At 39.0% G+C, this 27,714-nt stretch overlaps 2 protein-coding genes across 2 annotated transcripts; one reads left to right on the top strand and one right to left on the bottom strand.

Moving 5' to 3' along the window:
* Positions 1-146: 146 nt before the first annotated feature.
* LOC134648821 (uncharacterized) lies at positions 147-6,793 on the bottom strand. Its single transcript, XM_063503390.1, has 7 exons — positions 3,858-6,793; positions 3,680-3,742; positions 3,117-3,453; positions 2,348-3,025; positions 1,972-2,126; positions 931-1,104; positions 147-315 (listed from the first exon to the last, which is right to left on the bottom strand). Exons 1-7 carry the CDS (start codon positions 6,590-6,592, stop codon positions 168-170), a joined length of 4,290 nt encoding a protein of 1,429 aa, XP_063359460.1. The 5' UTR covers positions 6,593-6,793; the 3' UTR covers positions 147-167.
* Positions 6,794-9,081: 2,288 nt separating this feature from the next.
* LOC134648750 (DDB1- and CUL4-associated factor 8) lies at positions 9,082-27,501 on the top strand. The gene is made up of 12 exons (XM_063503268.1): positions 9,082-9,222; positions 9,300-9,669; positions 10,657-10,853; positions 11,369-11,474; positions 11,753-11,820; positions 12,242-12,417; positions 12,984-13,162; positions 16,937-17,114; positions 23,861-24,000; positions 24,852-25,050; positions 25,576-25,695; positions 27,268-27,501. The coding sequence occupies exons 1-12, from the start codon at positions 9,105-9,107 to the stop codon at positions 27,433-27,435; spliced, it is 2,019 nt and encodes a 672-aa protein (XP_063359338.1). The 5' UTR covers positions 9,082-9,104; the 3' UTR covers positions 27,436-27,501.
* The last annotated feature ends 213 nt before the right edge of the window (positions 27,502-27,714 follow it).

The following is a 27,714-nucleotide window of genomic DNA, read 5'->3' as shown; positions in this document are numbered from 1 at the left end:
TAAGTTTACCTGTCATCTCTTTAATAGCTGTCATATTAGGTAGTGGGAAACGACCTCGGCGAGATCTAATAGCTCTATGGACGCTTCCTCACTGGTAACTTTCATATTACAAGACCGTTATATGCTTCTTTTATTTTTCACAGTACTTTCATATAAATTAGTTGGCATCAGAGGAAATTTTGCCTCGCATACTCCCACACAAATATGGCGGCCGTGACGTGCACGTTGAGAGACCTCACGAAGCCCTGTTGCGGTATTTCCACGCAGAAATCCATCATCGGTAGTAGATCGCATGGGATGCCCTCTTTTTCGTGTCTGAAAATAGTTATTTGTACAAGAAGAGATCAAAGTTTGATATTTCTTCGAGTGCTTATTTTGAGTCCCGTGCAAGCGTAAGATTCTATAATAGATTCACGAGCGTAGCGAGTGAATCTAATTTAGAATCTTGAGCGTAGTAAGGGACTCAAAAGCGCACGAGATGTAAATAACTTTGATCTCGTGTAGTTCACAAAACTTTTCACCTCAGCAGTGAGAACATATTAGAGAACCCGAAAAATGTATTCCTTCTTCATCACTTACTTCTATTCACTCATGTTTTCTTAAGATATGCCAACAATTAAATTTTCACCTCAGCATCTCTAACAAGGGTACTTTGCTACTTAAAAACAGTGAGCAAAATCGAATTTTGCTCACTGAGTGAGCAAAATCGCATTTTGCTCATTTTGTCTCACTCAGTGAGCAAAATGCGATTTTGCTCACTGTTTTTAAGTAGCAAAGTACCCTTGTTCGAGCTGCTGAGGTGAAAAACAAATTGTTTCATTTATTCCATACATTCCGATCATAGCAATCGACTACGACATGTACACCGTACACCTATACACGTGATCTGATTTATTTCAACGTCAAAATGAGACTAAATAAAATACTTACCCTAAAAGGAGTAAGGTTTTCCTGGGAAACTTGAACGATTGCAACTGACAACTGGAGGAGGTCTGTTCAGCTGCTACTACGGAGTATCCCTCGGACTTCTTCCGAGTGAGGTACTCCTTGAGGGGGGCACCTGGCCGCACTTCTTCCATGTCGACCCATCGCTCCGCCGATACACTGGAAATAAACGTTGGAACTTTAGCTTTGAAAACACCTATTAGACAAAACTTAATTTAAATACTAGTAGCCCCAATCCCAATAAGGCCTAGTTTACCCTCTGGGTTGAAAGGTTAGATGGCAATCGCTTTCGTGAAAACTATTAATTCTTGGGATTAGTTGCCAAGCGGACCCCAGGCTCCCATGCGTTAAGCAGACCGTTAATAGTGATATACGACAGAAAGAGTTATGGAGAGAACTGGACCCTGAGGCAACCCAGTAGGTTGATAGCCACAATATCACACCGATCACCGCCAACTAGGTAAGATCGGTTTCTCAGCAAAACTAGTGATTTAAGTGCACGGACCAGTGGAGATCTCGTACACAAAAAGCTTGTTTGTAGGAGTTATGCGTCTGTGCTGCCAAACCCTATCGAAGGCCTTAGAAGTGTCAAGAGATGGCCTCACCATGCCTTTCAATAGTTTAACCCCAGAAATTTTAAAAGGTTGCTTGGTACGCAAGGAAACTCGGTTATTATAAGTTTTCAAGCAACCCAAAGAACTTTCTAAGGACTGTCTTCAATATAAGTGATAAGTTAAAAAACAACACCTATAGGTATATCTGGTTGACGTCTGGTCTGGCTTAGTACATAGTGACTAGTGACCCTGCCTGTGAAGCCGCGGTCCTGGGTTCGAATCCCGGTAAGGGCATTTATTTGTGTGATGAGCAATGAGTCTTGGTTGTTTTCTATGTATTTGTAAATTATATATATCATTGTCTGAGTACTCACAACTCCCACAACACAAGCCTTCTTGGGCTTATACTGTGGGACTTACTCAATCTGTGTAAGAATGTCGTATAATATGTATTTATTTATTTATATCTTACCTCAGTCCCTGAAACTGTTTATCCTGCAAATGTCGCAAACTATCTACGACATAGGTCTTCACGCCGAATACTTCGCTAGTGCGAGCCATGCCTCCCAAATTCGGTAATTTGTCGATAAGAGATGCCACCACAATCAAGTTACTAGGGATTTCTCTCTGAAATTGCAGATTTTTTAAATAGTGGGTTACATTTTAAGTGGACTTCTTTATATTGCTTTGCTTCTAGCTACGTTTTAAAAGTTTGATTACAATTCGTACCAACACCAAGATGTCATGTCACTCGAACTGGTGATTAGGTATAATAAGTAGGTACATTGTAGTGTATTCCATGAGGAACAAGATTAATTCTACTTATAAATAAGTTCTTTATTACTTACCTTTTTATTGATTTCATAAACATCTATATCAACCATGTTTTTCCAAGGCACATATTTCTTCTGGAGCGTTCCTACTTCCGCATTTACGGCAACTTCGTTGACCTCCGCTTTCTTCGACAATTTCAGATTGAATACCTCATCATCAGATATGCAACTTTCTATCCATTCCTTTCTAAGGTCATCATCATATTTTTCTTCCAATAATAGACTTATTACACTATCTAAAACAGTTCTCACGTAGTCCAAATCTACATTTTCGTTGTTACTGACTTCGCAGTATCTCGGCACAAAGTAATATATAAAACAAGGCGTCAAATTTCTGACTATATCAAACTCATTGGCAAAATAATCATTTTGAAGCTTTAGAAAGTTTTTGTCTTTCCTACTTTCGGTGAACGTATTTTCGATGATATTGAATACGTAGCTGTATTCTTGAGGTTTATTGCTGCACAGTTGGTAAAGTTTCGAAGCAAGATACTGAGACAGGAGGCGTATACTGAACACTTGACCCATAGTGTGAGACAACAGGGTCGCCATGACAAACTCGAACTCTCCTGATTTACACGTGATATTTGATATTTTGTGTTTTAAAATCCAGTACAGAATCATTAGTTGGGACGCGAGCGGAATTTTCTTGGATTTAAGGATACTGAGTACCTCTTGGTCCATTTTAGGTTGCTAAAACAAAATGTTATTTAAATACTTGTTATACCTACTCGTGATCAATACATTACAAACGACAACACAAGGTGATAGACTACAGGCTTACCTTCATGTATAAATGCAAGGCGGTATACCACTCCAAACAAATCCTAACGCTTGGTTGATGAGGCATCCTTCCCAACAAGTTCATGCACCAATCAGCTGTTTTTGTGAAATCTACGACTTTCGGTTTCGACATCAATATCAACAATAAATGCTGCACGGCATTCATCAGAGTCCTATGCGGCTGGGAGTGGCCGTGGTACATGCATTTATTTACCAGCATCTTGTTAATTTTCTCCATGATCAAGTCCGAAACTACTCTTATAATTCGAGGATCTGAGATCTTGCAAATAATTTTAATCAGGTTAAATTGTATTTGGAAGTTGAAATGTATGCCCGTCCTGTAAGAAGTGCATAAATAATAAATCAGAATATATTCATTTCAAAGAGATGATTTTCAGGAGCTGATATTTTTTAAACAGTAGGTACATCAAATACGTAAACGTAATGTTTAAATTGAGTAGGTACTCTCGATTTGCATGTTCTCTGGGCCCTGGCAGTTAAGCGTTGTCCAAATCAACGAGGATTTAAATAAAATAAATACCTACACTAAGCTAATAAACTTACTCATCTTGATTCACTGCATATTCCGGGTTATGGAGAATGTCTACGGCAACGTTTTCAGCAATCCTAAATTCAGAAACCGTTAGTAAATATGAATATCTAACAAATTAACAGTAAAACGCCATTTCTCTTTGTTAATGAATCTTATTTCTTTTTATATTACACCAATGTAGGTACTCACCTTTGGTCTTTCCGCGGTACTGGTGAAAACAGCAACATCTCACATAATACATAAACTATCTGACCATAGTCAGAATTAATATCTTTAAAGTTTAATGTCTTCACTAAAAAGTAAAGTGGTGTGTTTTTCATTGGACCATATTCGACGACTTTATTACAATAGAAGAGAATGGTGTTATTGTAAGTTGCATTTCTTAAAAGAACATCTTGAGTTATCAAGTCAATAAACTCTTTCATGCAGGGTGCATACTGGTTATTAGATTTAAGTTCTTCTATTTCCCTCCACGCATTATGAATAAATCGCGTAACGTTAAAATTGACTGTTTCTTCTGATAAAAGTGGTAATAATTTATTTACAATCCTCAATGTCCACTTGAGACAGCCATATCCACCACACTCAATAACATTCTCTACAAACTGATCTATTTCTTTCAAATTTATTTTAGCGTTATTTTCATCTTCAATTAAATAATGTATGATTTCACAGGATTTTTCGTAAATCGTGTTTTTTAATCTGCCATTACTTTCCTTACTTTTATTATCGCCAAATTCAAATTTGGTTACTATTTCTAAGATTCCCTTAAGATCGAACATTTCATGTTTGTAATTACGTTTCAGTAGCAAATTGTTAGCCATATTTGCTACAATAAATGTACACAATACCTTACTATTCAAGTCAGATCCTTTGTTTTTTAATACTACAACTGAGATTTTGTACAACTGTAGTAAAATATCTTTTAAATCATCTTTATCCTCATTTTGTAATAATGAATTCAATTCTTTAAAAAACTGTTTGGTTTCATCTATTGTTAATATGACTTCATTCACAATTAGAGTCATAACATATTGTAATATTACCTTTGTTTCCTTAGCTATCATTGAATTTATAGTTTCTCTGGTTTTATTTTCTTTGTCAACAGTTTTTCTGTAAAGATGTGAAATATAAATTGCTTCATTGAAGCATTCAATTTTATTTGAATACTGTCTGTTAGCAATTTCATTAATATTTGATATTTTTTCATTAATTATTTCAAGCCACAATGGTAAATCTTCATTATGGTTATCAAGGTACAATAATCCAAACTCAACATTCATATGTGAATCACCCACCAGTTTGAAAAACGAGATTTTATTGTCATGTATTGAAAGTTTATTTTTTATAGCTAATAATAGAGGGTTCCTCTTCTTAGCCTCGTTTGACATCAAATCAAATTTAAATGCAGAGTATATGGTTGCGTAATCTTGCCACTTAAATCCTGTACATGATCTTCCAACAAAATGGGATATATTTGTATGTATAGCTTTTCTAGTAGCCAAATTGTTACAAGGTAATTTAAGTAGCTCATTAATAATCTCAGTTACTCTATCAGGGAGCATTGCCTTAGTCACATCTTCAATATGTAGCTCAGCTAATATGCGACTTAGATAAAAGAATGGGACAGGTGACCATTTCAGTAAAGGCATTGCTTCAAAGACATAACAAAATGTATTTAAGTCTTTTGTCTTCTCAGCTAGTTTAAAATTCAGTTTTTCATATTCTTCTGGATGGTCGTACAAGTTCAAATCATTTAGGGCCTCTAAAAGAGTATATGCTTCTTTAGTATTGTTTATCTTTACATCCAGTCTATACTCAATACATTTTAGCCTTACTTGAGCATTATCATGTTTAAGGCCCATGTTAAACACGCAATTCAACCAATGATTGCCAATGTCATTAAGTTTTGCAAATAACAGTAAAGAGGGCAGGACTATATTACTCTGCTTTTCCTCTAAGCTATCTATTAATATAAAATAGTTGTTCCACATTTGTTTCATGCTGTTCTCATCTTTAATTTTCCATGAAAATAAAACTGTTTCTCCTGATGTGACCTCAACATTTGTCTTCATATTACAGATACAATCTATGGACCGTTTCATCAAATAAACTGAGAGTTTGTGTAAAATTGCATCATTTGACCTCAGTCCATGCAATATCACATTCCAGAATTCTGAATGATGAACAATTTCAGTTTCATATTTTAGTTTTCCTTTTTTGTCAACTGTTGGCAAGTAGAAGTTTGATAAACAACTTAAAACTTTCAGAGAGGTTTGCTTTGACTCATTCTTTAGCTGTTGTAAATAATTCCATATTCTGTCTAATATAGCATACCCAGTAACAGCCTCAAAGAATCTTGGCACTGTGTTTGTTAAGAAATAGGTTTTAAGCTTTTCATTATTACTGAGCAGAATATTTTCTAAAGGTGTTTCCAGGAAAGGTAAATAGAGTTTTTCATTATTTGCAATAACTGCATCAAGTATGCTATCACAAACCTTTAAATATAAATCAAGCCTGAGAAATTTAGAGTCTTCAAAGTTATCTTCCGTGCCGAAATTAAAATTTGAGGGGCTCAAGTCCAAGTTAGATAGTATTTGCTGCAATAAATGCTCTGATTTGCTTGTTATGGAAGTTGGATTCAAATTTAGTACAATATTCGTTATTTTACACACACTTTCAATAGTCTCGTCTTTAACATATTTTATTAACTTTGCAACAAAGTCACTTTCCAAGTCGTTCTCGCAATCTGTCTCCTCCTTGTTATTTATAAGTTGCTTGTATTTTAAAAGTTGAATTGCCCAAGTTAGATGTTTTTTGGAGTGATCGTCTCTTACCATAATTGTTTTAAGACGCTCGTCGACTAATGCTTCGTCTAAATCCAGTAAATCCATAAAGGACAACACTTCGTCGCCGGTATTCATTTTGACGAAATTTCTTGCATTAAAAAAATATACTTATAGAACTCTCATGTCCGTAATAATTTCATCGGTTTAGAAATAAGATTTTGATATATTTAGCGAGTGATATTTCTAAATATTTAACATTTTATCACTTTCAAAATATAGAACATCTGTGACAAACTAAAACTAATTTACAAGCGCCACGCGGATTTGACGTTGACGTAAAATTAATATTGCCAGCGTATGCATGGTCAAATACGGGTACAATATAAAATTGGATACTTTCCTACTAGTCAAATCAGCTTCTTTTTTAGAACTGTCATTGAAACGATTTGCCAATATGGAATTCGTATGAAAACGAGTAGTAACGGCACGGACGGCACGGTCAACTCGCCTACTTTTTATATTTCTATCCGATTTATAACTTGCGACGGCGGCAGCGATAACCATAGGTTGGAATGACACACGGCGATTGGACCTTTCGTTCCCACCTATGGTTGTCGCTGCTGCCGCCGTCGCCAGTCGCTCAATGTCGTGTCCGAACCGTAGGTGTTATACCGCCAATGAGAGTAAGCTTGCTTAAGCAGCCGACAGAAAGGTTGGGAGAGCTAGACCGCACCAATCACATGGATACTAAGACCGGCATAATTAATCGGGACGGTAGCTTGGGTCCAACTGGAGGATGTGAATGTAACGTTCTGGATTTTGTTGAAGTGTCTCTTAAAATTTGGTCAATATTTGTATTGAATGTGGGTAATTTCTAGAGTCGCGGCGGATGATGTTCATAAATATGGGTAGGAATGGTCAGTCTCAAAATGTAGTCATGGGTTAAATTAGTATTATAGTGATTTCATTTATGGCATTCAATAATACTTATGAAATTGTAATTATTTATATAGAATTTATTCATTCATAAGGATTGTAATAGGCTTAAAAAACGAATTTCTTAAAAATTATTATATAATATCCTAAGAACCGGGAAGAACCGGGAATCCCGGTACCGGCCGTGCCCAGAACCGGGAAATGAAATTCTCGGTACCGGAACCGGTATTGCATGCCCTAGTTAGTTGGCCAGACAATGTCTCAATTGTCAATCAGACTGTCTTTGTCTGACGCTAGTATACTCCATTTCATATACTATGGCGGAATAGGCTTGTGCCTGCTCGTACACTACAGAGAGCGCTCCGCTCTCGGTCAATCGGTCAAACGAAATAGTTCGCTCTTTTAGTACCTTTAGTTCAGTTTGGTCGTTTAACTTGTACAACTGACGGCCGGTCGTCCGCCATTGTATACCATTGCCCTTGTACACAATGGCGTCGGCGTGGGATGGCCCATCCTTCACCACTGTGTACTGGGGCCTTAAGACACGACGCCATAAAAAAGTTTGCCTTGTATCTTTTATTGCATAGATGTATTATTTTTAAAGATGAAGCCCAAGCCATCTGTCACCGTAGTCTCACAAACACAGACACATTTTATGTACGATTTACAATGAGGAACCAGAGGCATGTAGTCACGTCGATAAAGTGATATCGATAAACTATACGGCCTTTTTACAATTATAATTTTACATGAAAGGATTTAAACTACCTAAAATGAACAGATAACCATAACTTTACTCTATATACATTGTGTAAATACAAAACGGGCGATAAATTAAACCAGATATAGAATTTATCTTTGTAGACATTAATTTAGAAGTTTTTTAAGTTATTCTTAATTATGACCCCGTTATAATTATTTGAATTATTGTCTAAAGGAGGCAAGGAACGCCACATATATAAAAGTTACATTAAAACCAAATAAAATATGTTTTTCGCAATAATTGAGTTTATTATTATTTTATTAAATATTAATTATCCATTAGCATTTCCAGGGTGTTTATTTTTGGTGAAAATATCGAAGCTTCAATTAATCGCTATTCCGTTCCGCTGTGTAGAGAGTATCGATATATAACATGATTAAAATCGACGAGTCGACATCCCTAAAAACGTGCAATAAACCTACACATACACATTTTAACGCAAACATACCGATAAATTTTGTACTGAGAAATGAGAACGTTGGGGCCTTGTTTTATTGGCACCAAAGAGAATATAATCACTACGTTTTGATTGGCACTACCAAACAAAGGGCAATGATTTAAGTTTTGTTGTTCTTAAAATTATGAAATGGAAGCTGGTAACATTGGCGGCCAGTGTGTCATTAAAAATGATGCGTTCACAAAAAACTTTCTCCTATAAAGCTTTAGCTACACTGATCCAAAATTTCTGACAATCGAAATCATGCCATACTATAGGTTTCGTTTCAAATAAATCGACGTCAAAAAAAGCAAACACCGTGTTCTTCCATCCGATCGTCTGTCAGAAAAATCTAAAAAAAATAAAAATCTCCATTGCACCTGATTAGTGATTTTCTCAGTTGACTACTGTAGTAATGTAATAATACGTTTTGAATATTATATTATTAAATTCATTTCTTAATAATTAAAATTCTTATTCGTTGTTCGTAGTTGCTAATCGTAACTATTACAATGGATGATAACTCCTTGAGCGATGACGAAGTAAAGGAATCTCCTCTCAGCCCTGCTATGGGTGGAAAGAAGTTGAAACTAAACGACGGAAGTTCGCAGGATAGCTCCAATGGATCAGGTGATTATCTGAACAATAATTTAAAACGCTACGTCAGTCGCAATGACGCTATTAAATTACGTATTTACGTTCCATAGCTTCGTCGAGTAAGGATGTGAAGGACGAAAATGTGGACAGCGGGGTGTCCGCAGATAAATCAGAGAGCATTAGCAGCGAGGAGCGAGCCGCAGAGCCTTTAGAAGGGCCCTCGAACGTGGTGGTTAACGCGGCGCCGTCGAGCAGTATCCATGGGATCGTTCTAAACATTCGGCGCCCAAGACTCGGAAGGTGTTACAGAAAACGAAAAACGCCCGACAGAGACTCCGACAGTGATAATTCAAGGGATTCTGATGATTTATCAACAGAAGAAAGCCCTCCTGTGTCAAGGAGATTGTCTAATAATTCAGATGGAGAGAGTGTGGATTTGGAAAGGTCCTTAGGCGCATTTTCAGAGGTGTCTAGAAGCCCGTAAGTACTAACATTGGTGTCCTTCTGTAGGAAGTTATTTTATGGGTATTATCAGGCTAAGATAATGTTATAATAATATATAGTTATTTTGACTATTCTTATACCAACGAAAAAAGACGAAAAAATAGCAACTTGTTTTATCATAACAACAAATACAACAATAATTAGACAAATTGAATTCCACATCTCCAATTTCTATAAAATGAATCACATGAATGAGCTATTATGTAATGGCACAATACAAAGCACTTGAAAGTACTCGCGCACGGAGGGTTCCGCACCATCAACAAAAAATAGAGCAAAACAAGCAAAAAAACTGTCACCCATCCAAGTACTTGTTGTTATACATCATCTGTGAAAATTTCAACTGTCTAGCTATCACGGTTCGTGAGATACAGCCTGGTGACAGACGGACGGACAGCGGAGTCTTAGTAATAGGGTCCCGTTTTTACCCTTTGGGTACGGAACCCTAAAAAATACACAAAAAATATCCATTTATTAAATGCTATCAGATATTGGCAGAAGAGTTGAGACATAGTTAAACAGCTACATAGAGTACTAATTGCCATATTGCTAGTAAATTAATGAATGAGTGGATATGATTTATTTGCATGATACTTTAGCTAAATAACTTGAAAAAATGTCAATCTTGCAGTTATCTGTCGAATTTGCTAATTATTTTAAGTAACAGAAAAGTCATTCTCTAAATTTAATGTATTTCAGTTTTGTTAAACTGACATGCGAATGTTATTTTATGATTTTCCTATTTCTTATATCTTACACCAACACCTTCCTTAGGTGTTTGTACAGTCACCATTAGATATAGTGGAGCGGCTAAGGTGTTTACAAATATCTGGGCATGACTATTGTCAAGGTGCATTCAGATATTTTTGAGCACTTCGGCCGCTCTGATGTATCTGAGGATGGATGTATCTGCAATAAGGTGATGTGACAATCATCTTAAATACATATTAAATGTCTCCACAGCTCCAGCAACAGCAATCATAGTTCTTCCAATGAGTCAAGTTACGGGCAGTCCAGCGAGCTGAATCTGATCAACTCAGACTCGGACAGTGATGATGGCAACCTGTGGCAAAGGTCTGACATTGACCAAGAGGACAAGGCAAAGATGGACAGTGTCTTGTCCAAGACTAGGCCAAAACATAGTTATTTTATATTGAGAGGTAAGTGGCCCTGCAACTTCATTTGAGATAGAATGCTACACAATACCACAAAATAAATAATAGTTTCTAGGTACAGAAGACTCACTCTCTAACAAAACGCGTCTGTTACGATCAGGACAGATATGGCCGCTAGGTGGCGACAGCGCCACGCGCGGCGTATGACTAGCCACCAAAATTGGTGTGGAATGGATGTACTTTTAGCTACCTGTAGCAAAGCGACGAAATCGCGGAGTGAGCCACGCCTGACAATACATCACTTATTGAATCCGGGATTTAGATCAAAGCAACACGGGAGTTACATTAATTTACTAAATATTGCCAGTGTTCTAAAAATAAATTAATAAAATAAATTCTTTTTTGTTCCAAAAAAAGAAAGGCCATGCATCTGTGAGATGATGCTTGCCTAATGTAGTAATAATATATGTAGGATTTGCAGATAATTCATCTGTGTTAGAAAAACATCAAAACCTTGACAATTAAGTATTATAAATATCAGAAACAAAATTCGTTTTCAGAGATTATGAATCGAGAGATGGGCCTGACGCTGCCCCGTGGAAAGACAACCAAGGAGGATGTGATGTTCGAAAGGAGGTTCTACGGCTCGCTGCACGCCGTTTACAGGTATGAAGATTATTCATATACTAGCGACCCGCCCCGGCTTCGCACGGGTTAACGAATTATACATAAACCTTCCTCTTGAATTATCTAATTAAAAAAAAAACCGCATCATAATCCGTTGCGTAGTTTTAAGATCTAAGCATACATAGAGATAGACAGCGGGAAGCGACTTTGTTTTATACTATTTAGTGTTACCAAAATGATGATTATTGTCTTGCATTCTATCTATCTAGCTTGATTTGTGTAATAGTGTTCTATAATGATAATTATTGTTATTACAGGCTGCAGAAGCTGCACCACCTCAACAAGCATAAGGGCTGTGTTAATTCGATAAATTTTCACCCTGAAGGTAAGCTGTTTTTAGATTGTGTCAAACTGAAATGAGTGTGAATTGGATATCTAAGATAGTAGTGCAATAAATAACGGAGGTATCGCCAAAATTGTTAACGAGAGTCCCCATGCCCAGCAGGCGGAGTATTTATGACTCGAGTGTACAATTTTAATACCACTCGTGTTACATACAATTAACACATTGTTTTTCATCACATTTGCGAGAAAAATAGTTTAAAACGAAATTAATGTCAAATACATCCTGTAAAATTACAGCTCTCTGCCATTATGTTTGTTGTTTTACTTTGAGGCTATTCGGCATACACACAATTTATAATTAATATCATATATGACACAAATATCCCATAGGTACAGATAATAGGGTAAATTGACGTGTCATTTTAATAAATGTGCTATAAAACACATGTTATACTCAACAGGACAACTGCTAGCGTCGGGGTCGGACGACACGAACGTGGTGGTGTGGGACTGGGCGCGGCAGGTGGCGCTGCAGACCATCAAGACCGGCCACAAGTCCAACGTCTTCCAGAGCAAGTTCCTGCACCTCAACGCCAGGAGCCAGCTCAACATCGTCACCTGCGCCAGGGATGGACAGGTCCTCAATCCTAACGGATTTTGAAAAGAAAAGAAATAAAAAAAATTGACACAACAATCTTAATACTAACAGATATTAAATATGTACCTATATGACATTGTTTTGTAACTTGTTGTATCAAGGAGGATACCACTCAACATGTGTCAGAGCACTTAGTGCAGGCGCTGGTTTTCAGTGGATTTCAATTTTAGAATTGACGTCATGTTAAATTTCATAATCGAAACTTAAATTTTTAAAAAAAATTATTTAGCCCCTAATATCCTGCAATCGACTGCTACAATGACGGTATTTTATGAATTAAGATACGTCTTTCTCACGTAAAAAATTTGAATCTCCGAATCCTAAAAATCGACTACCAAGGCAGTTCAAATTTGATCACCGAGTCAAAAATAATAATGTTACACTCACGTTTTCTTAGTGACTACGCGCCATTTGGACAAAGCGAACGCGTATGAGTATTTTCAGGGCTAAAAACTGAAAGTTAACATTTTATCAAAAATAAATAAATTTTGACATATTTTGGAGACATTTAAAGATTAGTAAGATTCGTAATTTGTATGTCGTAGGTCCGTCTTCTCCAATGCCCGCCGAGCGGCGGCGCCACGGTGTCGCGGCGGCGGCTCGCGTCGCACTCGCGCGCCGCGCACAAGCTGCACGTGAGCGCGCACGCGCCGCACCTCGTCGTGTCCGGCGGCGAGGACGGCGTCGTGCTGCAGTGCGACGTGCGCGCCGAGCAGGCCAACAAGTATGTACACCGTGACACGAGACACTAGACACGACCCCGTACTGGAACTGGAAATCAAATGGCACTTGCATACGATTCACATTAAAGGCGCCAGACGCCGTCGAGGTGGCGTTTGCGATGGCAAGCAGCAGAGCGGGCCAGTTAAGTTTGAATACGGCACGCACTTAACCGCCAACTAAATTGGGGCGAGCCGCCGCAGTTGCACCAAAGTGCATACCTGCCATAAGCCAGCTATGATGATGATGATGAATATGAGTAGGGGGTATGACTGCAATGTTCTGCCGCCAGAGTGCAGCACTAGCACCCATCGTAAATCATAGAGTAACTTATACATACTGTGCCGTAAGCTGTTTTTTTACTAGTTTTCACCAGTGAACGCATATCCATGGAAGCATTCTGTCCGCTCAATTATGACCCAACGTAAGCTATTCGATTGTAGGCGGTGCTTACAGACAGACTGTTCGATTGGCAACTTCAGTTCGGCCGAGATGACAGTCAGTGACGGATGGCTAAATAGGGAGTATTACTGCAATGTTTTGCCGCCAGAGTGCAGCACTAGTGACTTAAGTATACCATAGAGTAACTTATACATACAGTACCTTAAACTGTTTTTTGACAAGTTTTCACAGACAATCAAATATGACATTGATACATCAAGGCGGTTTGCTTACAAAGGGCCTACCGGGAAACGCGAAATCGAAAATCAGCTATCTGCCTCTTTATCGCTCGAATATGCAAGAGTGATAGAGAGGCTAGATAACAAAATGTCGACTCTCTCGTTTGCGGTAGACCCTTGGATTGTTTTTCTACTCCCGTATCTTTATTTGTCATTTAAAAGGTCGTACACACACCTTTAAACCCCTATGTTATAGTTGTCAAGACAAGTCTTTAGTCTATTCCCCAAAAAATTATTTGTGCATACACGCAGTATCTTTTTGGCACTTTTACGATACTTCATGTAATCACCACTTAAAAAATATTGTATGAAATACATTGTTGCCAACCTAATTTTAGTTGTCATCTCTGACAGATGAGTACTAAGTGCATTGCTGCCAATTTACAAAATATTCATTAGGTTCTATAGTAGAAACAATAAAATTGCTTCAGAAGTCAGAAACGCGCATGTGGCACCCGTAATATAGCAAGATCCATAGGCTACGAACACCGATTAGCGTTGCTTGTTAGTCTCCATAGGCTACTGTGGCCAAAATCGAGAAAAAAGCTATCCAAAATTGTAATTTAACTAAGAGCAAGTACCAGGGCCTCATGAGTTACAAGAAGGTGTCGCTGACCAACCGGCCGTGGGGCGCGGGGCGCGGTGGCCGGGTTTGGTTTGTTTACCTACATAATAGAGAAATAAAGACAAGAGTGCTCACTCCATACATCAGTTCAGACTATTAATTTCAGTGTCTACATCTAGCATCGAGTAGCGGAACTATCAGTACTGCTACTTGACAATAGATGTAGCACCGACCGGAAAGTCTTATCTCAACAGCATAAGACTTTCCGGTCGGTGCTACATCTATTGTCAAGTAGCAGTACTGATAGTTCCGCTACTCGACGCTAGATGCTAATAGTCTTTTTGGTACTAAAACTGATGTATGGAGTGAGCACTCTATGTATTTTTTTCTCTATGCCTACATATATTATGTCCTATATGATTCCACTTGTTTAAAGTATTATTTTTGTTGAATGTGAAATATTTGTTTACAATTTTCTTTTCAAAGTAAGTGCTTGGTCGTAGAAAAAGTATTGTAATATGCAACGTTGTTTAACTGAGTCAAAAAATACTCGTGGCGTCTTTATTAACAATACTCACGCCACTCGCCTTTTTTGACCCCTTTTAAACAACGGTTGCATAAAATACTATTACTTGTTGTTGATGTGGCGCCCCCTACGTAGACTTTCGCGTAATATTCCCTATTGGTTTATAAAAACTACGTTTTTTTGTAATTAAAAATGTCTTCATGTGTCGTGAAGTGGTGCAGAAGTTATTTTAGTTCATATCAAGGACAGTGGAATCACTTTTCACTTGTAGTAAACAGATACCTTCAGTAAAATTTGGAATAAACATGACGATATTTTTTCAATACTACCGTTGCTAAGCTAAAACGTAACAACTGCATACGACTTTCATAACAACATACGACTTTTTAAATTGCGAGGATAATAGGGATGGTTTTATGCCAAATGAAGTAGACTATTTTATTAACTTATGTTAGGTTTAGGTATTTTCTATATAATTATAAATGTAGTAATAAATTCCTTCTTACAGATTTGTATTTTCCTTTTTTATTTCATGAGATGGAGCTATAAAAAAACTACCTAGTTATTTCAAATTAATAATCAAATTTGGTATTGTCATTTTACATTACTTTCCGTTCAGATTCCTATTCGCAGAGAACTATGGAAAAAAGCTGTCCAATTAGAGAGACATGAAATTGAGTGGATGCCTGGCAAGATATCTAGAATATGTTCTATTCATGAGATAACCCGTGAGATAATCATACCCGGTCTCCTATATGTAGATACATTTTTTTTCTATCACGCTTTCATTGAATTAATTTAACAAATACACACATTATCTGAAAATGTTGATCATTTGAATCCACCCTCTACTGTCACATATACATATATATGTAGGTTCTCTTTCAAGCCATTTCCGTCAGTAGAAAAGAGCGGCAAATTTAGAAAATGTAAGCGCGCGAACGGTTATGGTCCTATGGTCCTTGATTTCTAAGATCAAGTTCGCCATACATTTACTATGGCGTACTTGATCTTAGAAAAACGGACAGACTATACCAGTACGGCTACCATCAGTTTGGCACTGACATAAACGCCGTCGAAAACGTAATTTACTTTTTGTACATCTCGCTCGTACTCGCATATTAGTGCAAACGAGATGTATAGAAAGTAAATTACGTTCTCGATAGCGTAAATGTCAGTTTTGACACTGCCAGTGACTCATGGTACGGTCTCTGAACGTGACCGCACTGCCATACAGATTGATAATAAAATATTCAAAATACTTATTATAGCGGAATACATTTATACAACAATGAATATTTACTTATGTTGAGTTAGTCTGTCATTTCATAATAACATTTTAACTAGTTATCTTTTAATCTGCATTAAATTATTATACCTGAATTATTTGACTGGTTCTTCATTGTATGGCATAAACCTATCCCTGTCCAAGTCATATTCTAATCAAATATGAACCGCGAACTCTCAGCGGCCAGTACGTACGGCAAGAAGGTTATTAGCGGATTAATGTCGCTGATTGGTAGTTATTGACAGTATATGCATTTCATCTACACTTAGCTGTATACGTTAGTGTAATAGATGACTATTATTTCGTTTACCAGCTTTGATTATAGGCTCTGTAAACGTATCGTCTTATTTAAATGTAGGCGTAATTGTGTATGTGTGCTAATTTGGCCCGAGAATTTGAACGGTAATGTTCCCAAAGGCGGTTTCCATGGATATGCGTTCACTGGTTTTCACAGACAATAAAATATGACATTGATACATCAAGGCGGTTTGTTTACAAAGGGCCTACCGGGAAACGCGAACTCGGCAATCTGCCTCTTTATCGCTCGAATATGCAAGAGTGATAGAAAGGTTAGATAACAAAATTTCGACTCTCGCGTTGACGGGAGACCCTTAGATTGTGGAAGTGGCGCCCCCTACGCAGAGTTTCGCGTAATATTCCCTCTTGCAGTAGTTTAGTGGTCAAGTAGTAATTGTAGTAAAGCATGGTTATCGTTGTAGACTATTCCACGTGAAGGAGTCCGGGTCGTCGATCCCGCTGTACAGCGTGTCGGGGCACCCGCTGGAGCCGCTCCTGCTGTGCGTGGCGGGGCGGGACCGCTTCGTGCGCGTGTACGACACCAGGCACGCGGCGCGCGCCAGGGACCTCTTCTGTCCGAACTCCTTCCAAGACCACGAGGTGAGTGCCGGTGCCTCCTGACACTGAATTTCAAATAGAGGCGTGTTGTCGAAGTAAATTTGGTAGCCGCAGTAAAATTACTGCCATCTTTCGACACATGATTAAAACTTTTAGAACGCCATTTTTTTTTTTTTTTTTTTTTATTTATTTACACATCACAAAAACATAATACAAAGAACTTAGAACTAAGATGCGCCACAGAAACTTATGAAAGTTTATGCGTGGTGCAAATGCATCACTACGCTCAAACTGCATGTTGAGTGTTTATATGGTAAGTACTTATATACTAGACACAAAAGGAACAAATAAGGTAGGTAAACAGTTATCAGGTAACACCTGTCATCACACATTCCCATCCGTTATGTAATATTTCTTGAACGCGTTTTTACATTTATTTTTATTTTCGAGGCTATTTTTATATATTTCTTCAGGTATATTATTTAGTATGCTAGGTAGTAGTATTTGACTTGATCCTTATTCTTTCTTTCACCTCGCCATTCGCTGGGCCCCGATGCCCCATCGTAAAGACGGCCAGGCGCGACACCGGCCCGAGCGGCGCAGGGGTATCGAGAGGTGTGCTGCGCTTTCTCCGAAGTTATGCCCTTTAAAACTTTCACCCCTCGAGCATATAGCTGTAATGACTCCTCTCTGGACGGCCAATAGGGTATTTGACTAATAGTCAAATCAGTTTCTTTTTTCGAACTGTCAAAACGATTTTGCTTCTTTGGAATTTATATGAAACACTAGCATAGTCACAGTCAAATGACCTACTCTTTATAGTTTTATACGAGCTTTAAAATATAATTTGTGTCTAAAAATAACTGCTGTCTACGTTTCTCTATTAATCTTCTGGTGCTTTATTTCACGCATGGTGTAAAATAATTTATTTTAAATACAGTCAAATACCCTATTAAGGCAAGCCAGAGCCGAGAGTCCTGCAGGTCCCCTTGGGGTCCACTCCGACCGACGAACTCGACGAAGACACGCCGGAGACGGCCCTGACCTACTCTCTGGAGCACTCGGGTTCGTGGGGTCGTTACTCCCCAACAGCTCGCCACACGCTGCCCTGCGGGCTCATTGTTATTATTAGGGTCAATCAACTATTTATTGTTGCTATTCTGTCCCATCAGCGAGGAGACAATAGTAGCATAGATTGTTAGAAGAACTGCTGTTGTACCATGTTCTACTAACATGCTCAGTAGATGTCCCATTATGGAAAGGCACTACCACAAAATGCAAGTTTGGTTCATTTAAATACGAAAAACTTAAAATTTTAAGAGTGACTCAGGAGACCGTAACCATAGCAACGTGTGAGAAAAAGTTGATGAACCCATTACTGTTGTTGTTATTGAGCTGTTTGTTTTCTTTCTGTAGATTGCAAATTGAGCCATTGTTTTTACGTTACTTTTTAGTGTAACGCACAAACTTTGTTCGCGGTACACTTATGGGATCACATCGGTCTTGCAAATCAGTTAAATGTGTTTTTCTCAGAAACCGTTTGACGTAGATAGCTAAAATTTGGAACAGTTATAGCAATTACCAGCACTAACATTATTAATAAGTCAAAACCGCTTACTTATTATTTTAGGGGAAAATTTGGGGGTTGAAAGGGGTCAGCTGAAATTATTTTTATTTGTAAGAATCGTGTCGGGTACCATTGGAAAGCTTGCAAAAAATTGAGCCGATGGACTGATTTTGACTTCATTTTAGAGTGCAGTGGTTTCGCTAAATAATGCATTTAAAATTGCAAGTGTTCATATAAAAAATTTCACCTCTGTCCTGGCGACTTTAGCGAAAACTATAGCTAACAGGCAGCTGACCAGTCAATACCCAACTGAAACAGTCATGGAGACGGCGGGAAAATTACAAGCTTAACTTTATCTTTATTAGATTTCAACTGCAGCCTGATCTTTGGTTGCTTAGGGTTAAGGTTACTAGCTAACACTGGTCATTTCATATAAGGAAGTAATTTTAGCGAGAAAGATCCTTACTTCCAACTTTGGCATTTACAATTTATGACTTATGTGCTTGACGCAAAGTTTAATTCTCCTTGCTTATTTTTGTGGGATATTTTTTTTTTCTGAATAGCCTACTATAAGTATGAGTGAGAAAAAGATCTACAAAATACAACCTTGTTAAAATGCTAATAAGTTTAAATTTCGAACGGGCTTTCCAACCAAAAGACTATCTCAATGTGCTCAGTAAGAATCATATTTATTATTGGAGTTTATCTGTAAACATTTAAATTAAGAATTCCGTTCTTCACTGTCGTTGCGTTTTGTTTTTTCACAATAAAGCACATAGAGTAAGGCGTATAGTATAGAGATAACAAAGTCATCTAATCTAATACCTTTGAACGAGCAATTCTTGTATATTTATATATTTCGGGCAAAAAGGCATCGTTTGGTTATAGTTCCGAACCAAAAGCGCTGGGGGCAATTTTTCAAAGGCTATTCTGCTACACCCTTTGAAAAATGTAGGCGCGAAGGGATATCGTCCCATAGTAAATTTGAATTTCGCACCTTTTTCTACTGACAAGTTCTGCTTGACCGTCTATAAGTGATAAGTATAATTAGCCATTCGCGTGTTCAATCCTTGGCCCCGTTCGACAAACCAAAAACTACAATTAAGAAAGTCTGAACATGACTGACGATTGACCATCGTCAGTCATATCATATCGACAGGACCAGTGGCTCAAGACAGAATATTCGTATAAAGTTTTCTGGATCCGGCTTAGTTTCAGTTTGTAATGCGAAATAAGAAATAAAATAGGTATTTGTCTTTGCCTTCTATGCATAAAGGCAAAGAGCATAAAGGGTCAATAATTCATTATCACCGAGCAACAACACATTTATTTTCTCAAAAATGGACGGCAAAGTCGACGTTGCCGGTTAAAAAATAGGTCGCGAAGTGCGTAGTTTATGGTCATTCAAAACATTAAAAAGTTAAAAACATTGCAGTCTCGATTTCGGGACTGCAATGTTGCATACAAATTCCATTATTTAACGAGTTCCAAACGTTTTAAAACTTTAAATTGCCATATCAAATGAAGGCATAGGTCCATTAAACAGCCAAACAGATGATCAGCACTTATTATTATAATGTTGGAACCGCGACTATTTAGGTGTCTCAAATACGTTGGCGTATTTTCAGCAGAAAAATACACTTCTTTTTTTTTTTAAGGCGGCAAGCAAATCTTTTTAATGGTTTTACTTAGCGATGTGACGAGTCCACTTTTTTTCAATTCGAATCATTCGAATTGATTCGGCCGCTGATTCGAATTCAAAATCGAGTTGACTCGACTCGACGATTCACGTGGTTCGCGACAAGGTCACAGGCACAGGCGCGGAGCGAGTTGAGACGGCGAGTTACGAGGCAGTTGTTGTAAAAAGAACCTTCAGGGCACGGAATTAAGGTTTATTTTTGAATGGCCATACTAGCACTGAACTCGAGTTGGGATACTTGGGATGGCGAATCAAGCGGCCGTTGTTGTAAAAAGAACCTTCGGGTCACGGAATTAAGGTTTATTTTTGAATGGTCATAGTACCAACTCGAGTTGAGACGGCGAATCGAACGGCAGTTGTTGTAAAAAGAGCCTTCGGGCTACAGTATTAAGGTTTATTTTTGAATGGCCTTAGTAACAGTGTGATAGCGTTGACTCGGCTCGGCGAATTGGCGATTCATTCGCCGAGTTAGCTAGTGGTCGAGTTGAGTCGAATTGCCAATAGTCTTGATTCGAATTAACTCATCTGTAGGCTGATTCGAATTATTCGAATCAGATAACTCGACTCGCCCATCGCTAGTTTTACTTTTTTCTGTGAAAATTAGAACGTTGCTTCTGTAAAATATTTATATTTCTTGCACCATTTTTGAGAAAAGCACTATATGTATATGACTCGGCTGAAAGGCTACTTGCTGGCTTCGGATTCAATTAAACGGACTCCCAAGGTCGTCCGTTTAAAACGAATCCTCAGCCTGCAACTAGCTACTTCCGAACCTCGACAATAATGTACTATTATTTGTTTATCAATGCGATAGCTAATGCTTTTCAATACTCATCCTGACAAAAAAAAAATACCAGTTCATTCATGGTTTTATAATAAACTTATTTTTCATGTACAGTCCAGTGTAAAAATATGGGTGAACCAATTGTCACAAAAATATTTCCCATAGCTCTTATGGCAGCGAATTAAGAACTATGGGACATATTTTGGAGTAAGTTGTCTACACCCATATTTTTACACTTGACTGTACAAAAGCATAAACAAATGATTCAAATATTCCATGATCATTTCTTCTTTCTTCGAAATACTAAGTAATTTTTCTGTCCGGTCCAAAGCAACGAGCGATTTTAACATCCTTAACTGCTGCTAGTCAGCAGTCGATGAGCCAAATGCACACGCATAATCGAGTGATACATATGACTATACTATAACATAACATCCAAAACTCCTTAACGTTCGAGAAATGGGTCAGACACATTTATGTTTTGCTATAGGTATGTACCCGTTTGACAGGACATAATAAGTTCTCACATAAATATGCCAGTTAATCAGTGGTTAATTAATCAACAACTATTAATAATAATGACATCTTCATGTTTGCACTTGGGTGCGGTCCGCGTTATCATACAAACATAGCTGCAGGGCCGCCCGTGTGACCTCTGATTATAGTTTCATAATCATCCGTTTGGATTCAATAAAAAGAACCATAGGTATACAATATTATTAACAAATTGTTATTTGTTTTTTTAAGCGTAGGTAGAGTGGGGCATTGTGACAAAGTTGAGTTTGTTTCTCTGACATTTCTTAACCTCGGCTCTAAATAAAATAGGGTTAAATAGTTTTTTATGAATGGTATCAGTCGATCAGGTTTGTTTTGAGGATCAAATGTCTGTATGGGACCCATTGTCTTAAAGCAATACAAAAGTCACAAATTATGGTCAAAGTCTGGCACCCGCACTCTACTGACGAAACGCTTCACAGAAAATGGCAATACATCGTGACGTCACCATGTAACATTAGAAGCAGTTTCAATGTATGGAAAACAAGGAAATTGCGATTTTGTCGGTGAAATATTGCGTTTATGTACCTATATGGTTGTTATCACAGACTTAAATATACCTAGATGACGCAAATGCATCTACTTTGCGTGTCCGAACCCCGACCAAGTGTCGAGGTTGGCCGTCGCTATTGACATTCCACGCGCGCCAGTTGTTGCAGCCGGTATTCCGTAAAAAAATTAAAAAATGCCTCGTTGCGTGATAATTAATTGCAACAGCCCAAAAATTGCAAGCACCCAAGGGCAAGGACATATTTCCTATCACAGGTAAGTAATTTTAAAATGATATTAGGCGTAAATTCATTTTAAAACAATTTTTTAAGTATTCCAAGTTGTGATTCCAATAATATACCTAAGTAACTATAGATTAACGTTACAAAACTATAATATTTACATTACATTGCGCGTTTGCTTTGAGCGGTTGATCTGACGTTGTGAGGTAAGAGACGATGAATATCGGAACTAGCGATACTGTCGCGCATCGCTTCGACTTCGTGGTACTGGCCGTTTATCATTCGTCCGTCAAATTTAGCGACTAGTGTTGTTCGTTCTACCGATCGCTTCTAATAATCGATTTTAATCGATATCGGATAGATTAATGATATTAACTATTTAAGAAAAACTATTAGTAGTTATTGATAAAAAAAAATCATGTCCTAATTTTACACGACACCTTTAAAAAGAAGGGTAATTTAACCACATACGATTATATGTCTGCCTATACGTTTAGTAGGGTTATAAATTTCTATTGTGTTAAAAAAACTTTCATTATTTTTGTTTTCCACATGATCCAGTCATAGATTTTGAAAATACTAGTTTCATTGAAGGGAAAAGTTGGGAAGAAAATCATTTGTCTGTCTTTATCATTCGCCTGTCTTTATCATTCGTCTGTCAGAAAATCGGTGTCATTCAGAACAATCGATTTGTGATTTTTGGCGTGGTTCGCGGGGAAGCGGGGAGTGAGCGAGCGAGACCGCAGATATAAAATCTTTGAGTATGAGCAAGATAGTTGAATCGTAGCGGGGCAGAGGGGCATCGGTGTTTTTGAATCGGTTAGGATTTCCCATCACTAAATTGAGGCTGTGACGTCATAGTAGGTGGTAAAAAGTCGGCACGCTTGGTTTCAATACAAATCGTGATATTTGCTTGATCTATAGTATATTTAAGTCTGTGGTTGTTATACAATATTTTTTAAAATAAAATGTAAGGAATCGAATGGTATCATTTTTTTTTTTCCTATTTTAAAGTTTAAGGCCTTGTATTTTTTTATTATTCTCATAATATTTTTTAAATATCCAATGTATTGTGATAAATTGCTCGTTTTCTATCTATTTAACTATTTTAGTTATAAAATTCAACATGTGTCAAATACCTTATTGTAAGGTGTATTGTGTAACTTCGAAAATGGACTCTGATGTAATGGTTTGGGGTTGGGGGCAATCCGAATTCGAAACCAACATCTCCAACAAAAACATCTCCAGACAGAACGCCTACACGTTGTTGGTTTACACACACTCTTACTTGTTGTTTGGTTGTTTTGGAAATGGGCTGGGAGTTGAAGGTTTTGTCTACCAAGTATATCTCTCCCATGTTTTATCGATGTGTCACGCACCAAATGCCAAACATATACGATACACACTCGTCTCGCAAAGGTATAATTACATCGTTGACGCATTTGTTTACAGACAGACGGTAAGAAGAAGTTCAAATACAACATGATGCATCTGACATGCGCGATATACAACCACGACGGCAGCGAAATACTCGGCTCGTATAACGACGAAGATATCTATCTCTTCGACAGCATACGAGATGTCTACGATAAGTAAGTATAAAAGTATTCGCCATTAAAGTAGAAATATTTCAAAATTTAAATGTGATATATAGTTATCGATGTTTACCATTAGTCAGATCTGCTTTGTCTATTTATTTATCTTGTCCTAAAGCAAAGAAAATATGCTCTATGATCTGAACTTCGAGCAAGTTAATGTTTTTATTTTAACTTGGCCACTCAGTCCGTATATTTAGGGTCTATATGCACTTGCGGTTAGCAGCAGCGGCGCGTGGAAAACGCCGCCTTATGGTCTAACTTTCAACCTTATGGCTCCTCTACACGATGGGCCAACGCCGGCCACTCCAAGGGACGCAGCCATGCGGTAGAATGAGATAGCAATATCACTTGCTCCCTCTAACGCATAAATGCGTCCCTTGGAGTGGCCGGCGCTGGCCCATCGTGTAAAGGAGCCATTACGGTTGTGGCGTTTCGTTTACGCATTGCGCCTGGTTTGGGGGCAACCAGGAGGGGTGACGTGCTAACCAATGTTTAACCGATCTTAAATTAACAATCCAACGTCCACATTCCGCCGGTGTAACTTTATTTGACGTTCATAAGCGCATTGTAATTATGCCTACTTGAATAAACTATATCTATCTAATACCTTTAAACGAGCAATTCTTGTTTATTTATATATTTATTTATTTATATATATATTTCGGGGATCTCTGAAACGGCTCTAAAGATTTCGATGAAATTTGCTATATGGGGGTTTTCGGAGGCGAAAAATCGATCTAGCTAGGTCTTATCTCTGGGAAAACGAGCATTTTCGAGTTTATATATGTTTTCCGAGCGAAGCTCGGTCACCCAGATATTTTTATCTTATTTATTTTATCTTCCAGAGACAACCCCAACAGGGAGACGAACGGCTACACGCACAAGTATAGCGGGCACCGGAACAGCGCCACGTTCAAGGGGGTGGCGTTCTTCGGGCCCAAGAGCCAGTACGTCGTGTCGGGGTCCGACTGCAGCCATATATACATCTGGGATAAGGAGACTGAGGCCATCGTGCAGTGGATGGAGGGCGACATCGGCGGCGTGGTAACAACCGTTCCTGTGTCCAATGTGTGGTTGCATCTCACATTTTGCTTAGTGAGAGAGTGAGACGCAATGCACATTGGACAAAGAAATTGGACAGGTGGAAAACGACCCATACTTAAGATGTGACATGTTTCCGATTTCTCGGAAGTTATCCTATCTGCCCTTCTAACCCAGACGATGTTTTCCGTCACCAAAGAGTTACTGCTAGCGACTGCCAGTAAATATCAAGTTATACGGTTTAAATAAAAATCTCAGAAACTCATTGGTTTGATCCCACGACCGTGATTTGCAAATCGCAAGCCTTACCGCTTGTCCACTTAGTGCTCACTAGCGACCCGCCCTGGCTTCGCACGGGTTAACAAATTATACATAAACCTTCCTCTTGAATTACTATCTATTGAAAAAAAATCTGTTGCGTAGTTTTAAAGATCTAAGCATACATAGGGACAGACAGCGGGAAGCGACTTTGTTTTATAATATGTAGTGATAAAAGCTAGTCTAATGTTTAATTTGATAAATTTGCAGGTGAACTGCATAGAGACGCACCCGCGCAGCCCCGTGCTGGCGAGCAGCGGGCTGGACAAGGACGTGAAGATCTGGGTCCCCTCCAGCCAGGAGGAACCCTCCTACGCAGGCCTAGAGAAGGTAGGTAACCGACGTTAGCTAACCGCTCGACACCACGTTGCAAGCGCCATCTAGTGGGCTTTCTTACGCAGCGTACTACGTAGGCGAACAACACGCGAAGCGAAGCGATGCGGCGCGGGGTGAATCAATCCGTTGATGTCTATAGAAGTGTCCTACGTGGGCGACCTCGTTGCGAACGCGAACGCCGTGGGCGCGCTGCGCCGCTTCGCTTCGCGTTTGCGAGTTGTTCGCTTACGTAAGACGCAGCGTTAGATGGGTCCATATTCCACATTTAACTTTTGGTATGCTTTTGCACTGAGCAGTGCATCCATAAGCAGGATAAGCATGTTAACTTTTAATTAATTTTGAAAACACATATTTAATTACACAAACGGGTCTACAGCGGATATAATTATCTTCGGACCAGTGTACGGATGCTGTAAGTGTTGCGTGTCGTGCCGTGGACAGTAAAGGCTCCGTCACACAGGCGCGTTTTGCTAGCGGGGTGTGAGCGGGGCGCGATGCGAACGCCTCGCGCGCGCGATCTGCGCGTGGCCGCAGCGCCCCTCCGGCACGCCGCGCGCTTCCCCCGCTTTGATTGCGCCCGCGCAGTCACACACAACACAGCGCGCGTTGCGAACGGTTTGGGTTGTGAGCGCGGCGCTGGCGGGCCGCGAGCGTGACGTTGGCGCGACGCGCGCGTTCTGCCGGCGTCCTCAAGGCGCGATGCGGGCGCGGCGCTGGCGCCCTCTCATCGCGCCCCGCTCGCAAAACGCGCCTGTGTGACGGAGTCTTAAACATTAAACTTTGACGGGTAGCTGCAATTTCTTTGTCTACCCCGAAAATTTTTATAAATTAATGTCGGGTAGTTTAGTGGTGTTTTATTAATATCTCCGTTGATATTTGTTGGGACGTCAGTCGTTCCGTGACCACAGCTGGTGCAACTCAGCTGAAACGTCGGAATTAAAGGTAAAAACAATGAAATTATATCGCGGTAGACCCGTTTGTGTAATTAAATATGTGTACAAAACGCGAGAGTTTAAAGTGTTATAATTTTGAAAAGCCAATATTTTACAGTAGAATACGAAAGGTTCAAGTATAGTAATTTTCTATTATAAATAAAAGGGGCCGCAATGACTTATAAAGTTCCATTCCTTGGCTTTTAGATATGACATATGACCTGTAACTGCTCTAAGGGGCTGTTCATAAATTACGTCATCTATTTTTGACGATGTTTCATCCACCGCATCTTTCGAAACGATTTATTTTAAATGACATCTATAGGGAGCGTGCATGAACTCACAGAAGCCCCATGTTCATTGGCGCGAAGTATTATGTCAATATTCCATTTTTCGATTTAAGTCACTAGATGGCAGCCCCTCCTATGCGAAATAAAGCCAGCGTATAAAGTGTAGGGGGCAGCACCTGCTTAGATGTGTCAATTATTTTCGCTTTCGATTCAGTTTACGAGATGGCAGCCCCTCCAACACGCACGGTCTCTATCAGTCAGACAATCTATTGACTCTCCCCTCCGTAATTGATTAGTGCCTACTTGAAATATTCTGATTGTAACATTTTTATGGTTTATTACAGATAGTCCGCGAGAACAGCACCACCCAGAGGAGTCCGCTGTTCAGTGATTTTTTACCTACACTCTATAACGCGTGGCGCGGCGAGAACCGCCTCTTCACCGACGAGGACCGCGCGCCGCCCTACGGCGGCAACATCGAGTTCGACGGCAACGTCTGCACCGCCTTCTAGTGAACGGGCTTTTCTAGCTGAACGGATATTTCCTTACGGATGTGCTGACTAACACACTGTCTCTGTGTGCGTGACCACACCATAAGGCCCACTTGCACCATTCTACTAACCCGCGGTTAACCAATTAAACCTGGAGTTACCATGGTTACCAGTACAATTTGAACACTAGGTTAACGATTTAACCGCTTAACCCCGGTTTAGTGGGATGGTGCAAGTGGGCCTAAGGCGGAGACGTCACGCATGTACAGCGAGCGAAGTTGTTTGGTATGCATCCCTGCT

This window comes from Cydia amplana, chromosome 1 (genome assembly GCF_948474715.1).
Source record: "Cydia amplana chromosome 1, ilCydAmpl1.1, whole genome shotgun sequence".
Classification (NCBI taxonomy): Eukaryota; Metazoa; Arthropoda; class Insecta; order Lepidoptera; family Tortricidae; genus Cydia; species Cydia amplana.
The sequence above is the reverse complement of the archived record's forward strand: the minus strand, read 5'-3'. Positions and strand labels throughout refer to the sequence as shown.

What these genes read in the sequence shown, in the direction of transcription:
- LOC134648821 (XM_063503390.1), bottom strand. Translation starts at nt 6,592, where the DNA reads ATGAATACCGGCGACGAAGTGTTGTCCTTTATGGATTTACTGGATTTA. An exon ending in GTACCGCGGAAAGACCAAAG is followed by an intron (nt 3,743 to 3,857) that starts GTGAGTACCTAC and finishes TTCTGAATTTAG; the next exon opens with GATTGCTGAAAACGTTGCCG. An exon ending in AAACAGTTTCAGGGACTGAG is followed by an intron (nt 1,105 to 1,971) that starts GTAAGATATAAA and finishes GTTTATTTCCAG; the next exon opens with TGTATCGGCGGAGCGATGGG.
- LOC134648750 (XM_063503268.1), top strand. Translation starts at nt 9,105, where the DNA reads ATGGATGATAACTCCTTGAGCGATGACGAAGTAAAGGAATCTCCTCTC. An exon ending in TCGCTGCACGCCGTTTACAG is followed by an intron (nt 11,475 to 11,752) that starts GTATGAAGATTA and finishes TTGTTATTACAG; the next exon opens with GCTGCAGAAGCTGCACCACC. An exon ending in ATACGAGATGTCTACGATAA is followed by an intron (nt 24,001 to 24,851) that starts GTAAGTATAAAA and finishes TTTATCTTCCAG; the next exon opens with AGACAACCCCAACAGGGAGA.